The sequence below is a fragment of the Colobus angolensis genome, unplaced genomic scaffold, assembly GCF_000951035.1.
Source record: "Colobus angolensis palliatus isolate OR3802 unplaced genomic scaffold, Cang.pa_1.0 Scaffold28, whole genome shotgun sequence".
Classification (NCBI taxonomy): domain Eukaryota; kingdom Metazoa; phylum Chordata; class Mammalia; order Primates; family Cercopithecidae; genus Colobus; species Colobus angolensis.
Window position 1 is genome coordinate 4,375,109 of NW_012116043.1, and position 6,000 is coordinate 4,381,108.

The 6,000-nt window shown below is 41.0% G+C and overlaps 1 protein-coding gene across 1 annotated transcript in view; it reads right to left on the reverse strand.

Annotated features, from left to right (window-relative positions):
• Positions 1-2,938: 2,938 nt before the first annotated feature.
• Positions 2,939-6,000, reverse strand: part of TMED2 (transmembrane emp24 domain trafficking protein 2) — a 13,894-nt gene continuing 10,832 nt past the window's right edge. Inside the window, exon 5 of the mRNA XM_011948581.1 lies at positions 2,939-4,465. Within this exon, the coding sequence (XP_011803971.1) occupies positions 4,341-4,465 (125 nt within the window). The 3' untranslated portion in view covers positions 2,939-4,340. The remainder of the gene's footprint in view (positions 4,466-6,000) is intronic.

The window sequence follows — 6,000 nt, forward strand, 5'->3', positions numbered from 1 at the left end:
TGCACCCCCGTCTCTGATCTCTGATTCTGTGAGGCTGGCCATAGAAACTCAAGAATCCCTCTTGCCCGTCATGATGGAGCATAGAAACGGGAACCCCTTTTCTCCAAAGTCGGCCATAAAACCTAAAACTATTACTCTAACTCTCTCTCTCCACCTTTCTGTGAAAAAACTGGCCATAAAGAAATTATCGGCCGGACATGGTGGCTCACGCCTGTAATCCCAGCACTTTGGGAGGCCAAGGTGGGCAGATCACGAGGTGAGGAGTTCGAGACCAGCCTGGCCAATATGGTGAAACCCCTTCTCTACAAAAAATACAAAAATTAGCCGGGCGTGGTGGCGCATACCTGTAAGTCCCAGTTACTCGGGAGCCCGAAGCAGAAGAAGAATCGCTTGAACCAGGGAGGTGGGGGTTGCACCACTGCACTCCAGCCTGGGCGTCAGAGCGAGACTCAGTCTCAAAAAAAAAGAAAAGAAAAAAAGAAATTACCTGGGCTGGGCGCGTGGCTCACGCCTGTAATCCCAGCACTTTGGGAGTCCAAGGCAGGTGGATCACCTAAGGTCAGGAGTTTAAGACCAGCCTGGCCAAAGTGGTGAAACCCCGTCTCTATTAAAAATACAAAAAATTAGCCAGGTGTGGTGGCAGGTGCCTGCAGCTACTCCGGAGGCCGAGCAATGGGCATCGCTTGAACCTGAGAGGTGGAGGTTGCAATGAGCCTAGATTGCACCACTGCATTCCAGCCTGGACGACAGAATGAAACTGTTTCAAAAAAAAAAAGGCCAGACGCAGTGGCTCACGCCTGTAATCCTAGCACTTCAGAGGCCGAGGCGGGCGGATTGCCTGAGCTCGAGTTTGAGACCAGCCTGGGCAACACGGTGAAACCCCATCTCTACTAAAAATACCAAAAAATTAGCCAGATGTGGCGGCGTGTGCCTGTAGTCCCAGCTACTTGGGAGGCTGAGGCAGGAGAATTGCTTGAACCCAGGAGGCAGAGGCTGCAGTGAGCCAAGATCGCGCCACTGCACTCCAGCCTGGGCAACAGAGAGAGACTATGTCTCTAAAAAAAAAAAAAAAATTAACCGACCTCTTTTGTTTTGCTTGTAGGTTGTAAGACCCCATTCCAGGAAAGCTTCTGTCCCCTACCCGGAAGGAAAGAATCCTGCACAGAGAGGCCGAAAAGAATCCAGACAGGCCTTGCTGGGCATCCCCACTCAGTCTCTGAGCATTAGATCATGCCCTTCTTGTCCAGTCCTATTTCTACTCAGCTGTGCATATTTTGTTGAGTCTAAGCAGAAAAATGAATAGTTTTCCCTGTAACTTTGGGTCTTAATTCTGAAGGTTCCTTTGTGCAAAACCATGACCAAATAAATTTGCATCACTTTCCTCCTATTAATCTGCTTTTCGGTTGAATTTTTAGAGAAACCTGAGGGCAAAGGGGAAGTTTTCTCTTACACTCCCTTACATTCCACTTGGACTTTTGAAATCACCTTCTCAGTGTTACCTTCCTTTCCGCATCACTGAAACTCCTACCCTCATTTATTTTCCCTTCTTAGCATTTACCATTATCTTTCTTGCTACACACACACACACACAAAACTTACTAGGTTCATCTCTGCCACCAAAATGTAAAACCCACACTAATGGCGTCTTTTCTCTATCTTCTTTATCCCAGGGACTATCACTGTAGCACACAGCAATTACTCAAATATTTGTGGGATCAATAAATGGGAATACAACTCATGCAGACTGCAGTCATCTCAAATTAAGTAAAAGACAACAGCCTGAAGCCACATTTTCAATGAAATGATCATCACATTCTCAAAACACCTTCGACAACTTTTATAAAATGGGACTTCAGCCAGGCATGGTGGCCCATGTCTGCAATCACAACACTTTGGGAGGCTGAGGCAGGAGGATCACTTGAGCCCAGGAGAATGAGGCCAGCCTGGGCAACGCACAGGAGACTCTGTCTCTATGAAAATAATTTTTTAATTAGCTAGGCGTGGTGGTGCATGCCTATGGTCCCAACTACTCGGGAGGCTCAGATGAGAGGATCACTTGAGAGGTTAAGGCTGCAGTGAGCCATGTTTGTGCCACTGCACTCCAGTCCAGGTAACAAAGCAAGACCCTGTTTTTAAAAAACAAAAGATGTAGTCCCAGCTACTTGGAGAGCTGAGGTGGTAGGATCACTTGAGCCCGGGAGGTTGAGGCTTCAGTGAGCAAAGATCAAGCCAACGCACTTCAACCTGGAAATAGAGTGAGATCCTGTCTCGAAAAAAAGAAAAGGGGGGCACTTCACAGTTCTGAAAGCAAAGGCACAGAGAAATTGCATATCTGTGTTTGGGCTCTACTAGTTTTCTGACCTAAGGACCCATTCCAAGCCTGTTTTCCTCCTCACTTCCAAAATGATTTTACCCAAGGTAATGGCAGTTCTGAAACATGAATAAGACAGACCAAGTAAAGCGCTTAGTACTAGATCAAGACATTACACAGTACTCAATAAATCGTACTTTTATTACCAGCAGGCCATTAGTTTCACAGAGGAAGGAGTTTCTACAGGTGGTGATCTAGTCTCTGGTTCCACCTTTCACTCTCTTACCTGTGGCCTTGGGCACATCATTTAATCTGTCTTTAAAGCTATTTCCCACATTCATAAACCACGCGGGCGAGTGAAAATAATTCAACCCTTTCTTTTTTCCCAAATAGAAAAATACTTGAGATTTTAACACTGATCCATCAGAGAAGCCTCACTGGAAAACCTGTGCAGAAACGAAAACTTGGTACCGTTCACTATCCTCAAGCTTATAGAATTAAAAAGTAACAGACATAATAGGCATAAATACTCAGAAAACATGGACATGTCTCATGTCAAATAAGAACAGAAAGTTGGTGTGTAAAAAATGTGAATTAACTGTCAATATATAAAACACAGAATACTGACTGTTTTTAAAAAGAATTGTTTATTTACTGAACCTGGGGCATATTAGATACAACCAATTTTAAATTTACATATTTTAAATGAATTTTGAAGTGTTTCACACACACAAAAAAAAACTGGTATGCAACAGTTGTCCTAAGGTGAAAGTCACCTCATTAATAAACTGTTGCAAGTGTTCTCACTCAGGTGGAAAAATTGCTTATCCTGAACATGAAAACCTGTAACAAATTTAAATTAATTATATAAAACTCGTTACTTGTAGTTTTCCCCTTGCAAAGATCAAAAAAAAAAATGTACAAGTAACTAATATATATCAGTCACAACATAATCCTGGATCATCCCCATACCAAAACCAGATGCTCTTTTAATTTTAAACCCATCATCAGAGAACAAGAGAAAGTCATTTCATTTTACACAAAACAAGATTCACATGTGCCAAAAAAGAAAGACCCAAGAGAAACAAAAACCCAAACCCTAATCCTGACACTGATGTTCAGTGCCCTAAACAGTGGCCCAAAGGCCACTGATCAAAAATAAAATAGTGGCTGTATATCACTGCAATGAAATCCAAGAGGCTTTAACCCTTTGGCATCAGAAATCCGGATTTTTCCAATTATGTAAATGTTTATTTCCTACATGCCAAGAATGGGGGAAGTGAATGTGCCAGCGTGGAAAGAAAAAGAGCCACCATTCACTGGGACACCCAGAGAATTGGCTTTAACAGACAATTAGAAGGTTAGGCAGAAACTCAAAAATGGTTATTAGCTGCTTGTGTCATCAATTTAAGTGGAGATGATTGAGTCCTAAGGTACAATGTAAAAATGTATGCAGGAAAATGTATGCTGAGTCGTAGTTTTAAAGCAAAAGAAGAAAACAAAGTATGAAAATACCCAGCCTGGCAGCATATGCCCGTCAGAGAGCTCTGCCATTAGGATGGGCAGAAACCGTCAAGATTCATACTGTTGTTTCTCATAAGGATTCAACAAAAATGAATCTGTAGTGACTTGAACCACAGACTGAGGGAATCCAAAGAATGCAGTCATTTTAGTAAAGTACTATCAGGCTTTGTGCTGATTTCCTGAACAAACTGCATTATATTATGAAAACAAAAGGAAAAGAAATAATAAAAACTATACTCCCATATTTCACTTACAGTGTTTGAGTTCCTGGAAGGACCTATATAATGGAGGCAGCATTCAAATAAGAAATTATGCCAAAACTGTCAAATTTTCACTATAATTTTCCTAAAATGGTGTTTTTCCCCCAATATCTATTCATCACAAAGAAACATAAATTGTGAATGTACAGTTCAGAAAATAAAAATGGAGAAACTAATGACATTATTATGACCAAGGTGTTTGGTAAACAGTGAATTCTGAGCTGGGATCATCAGGAAGAGGCTTTTTAAACAACCCTCCGGACTTCAAAAAATCTCTTCAGGTAGTAGATCTGTCCCAATGTCATGGCAACTAGAACAAGAGCTTCAAAGAAGGACCAAAGGACCACTCTGCTGTTTGTGTTGTCGTTGACTGTTGAGGACAAAACAAACAAACAAAATTTAACAATTCTCCCCCAAAAAACATAGGCATCATATTCTAGTCTTCACTCTGTGTGAAAGTAATATTGTGTACACCATTCATAGAATAGCTGTTCCTCAAATTAAGATGGGGTTACATCCCAATAAACCCAGCTTACGTTGAAAATACCTAATTCAAAAATGTATTTAATACACCTACCCTAGCAAACATCATAGCTTAGCCTAGCCTACCTAAAACATGATCAGAACACTTACATTAGCCTACAGTTGAGCAAAAGCATCTAACAACACAAAGATTATTTTATAATAAAGTGTTGTATATCTCATATAAGTTAAACTGCATTTTATTATTATTTTATTTTTTACTTATCAAGTTAGTGAACACTGCACCGAAAGTAAAAAACAGAATGGTTGCATGGGTACTTGATGCTCAGTTTCTTCTGAATGCACATCACTTTTGCACCATCATAAATATGAAAATTTCTAAGTGAAGTCATTGTAACCTATGGGTCACCTATACTGTAAATACTTTTGTCTCTGGGCAACTCAACATACTCAGAAGCAAATATTTTTTTGTTTGCTCTGTTGCCCAGGCTGGAATGCCATGACACGATCATAGTTCACTGCAACCTTGAACTAGACGCAAACAATCCTGCCACCTCAGCCTCCTGAGTAGCTGGGAGTACAGGGACGCACCAGTCCATCTGACTAATTTTTTCTGTTTTTGTAGAGAAAGGGTCTTGCTATGTTGCCCAAATTGGTCTTGAACTCCCGGCCTCAACTGATCCTCCTGCCTCAGCCTCCCAAAGTAGAAGCAAAGATTTTTAAAAGAAACCTTGAAGACTCACTGGGTACAGCCAAGTCCATTCTGCTTGTATACAGGGAGCAGAGAAGAAAAGGTGACTTGCTCAAGGTCATAATTCTAGGGTTAAAACCCAATCCAACCATCTTTCTCCCTCACCATTGAAACGTCCTATATCAGTATCCATTTTGCTGAATCAGAAAACTGACTTCTAAAAAAATTAAGGAATTATTTCAAAATCACAGTTATCCAAAATGCAATTATTTACAACATCAAAATATGGCAGTCTGAGTGTCTTTTTCCCCAAATATGTAACAAATATTTGTTGAGCACCTGTGTACTTGGCAACTGTTCTCAATGGAAGAGGTCACTCAGTTATATGGATCAATACTGACAGTTACTACCAGACCATCAAATACAAGACAAACTATTCTCATCTGTCCTGCTCTCAAACTAAGGATTTGATCCTTAAAGTAAAATACACATCTACTCTATATTTATTATACTCAATTTCTTACATTCAAGTTTCTGATCAAATTCTTTTTATTTATTTATTTTTTTTGAGTCAGAGTCTCACTGTCGCCCAGGCTGGAGGGCAGTGGCGCAATCTCAGCTCACTGCAACCTCCACCTCCTGGGTTCAAGTGATTCTGCTGTCTCAGCCTCCTGAGTAGCTGGGATTACAGGTGCTCAACACCACGCCCAGCTAATTTTTGTATTTTTAGT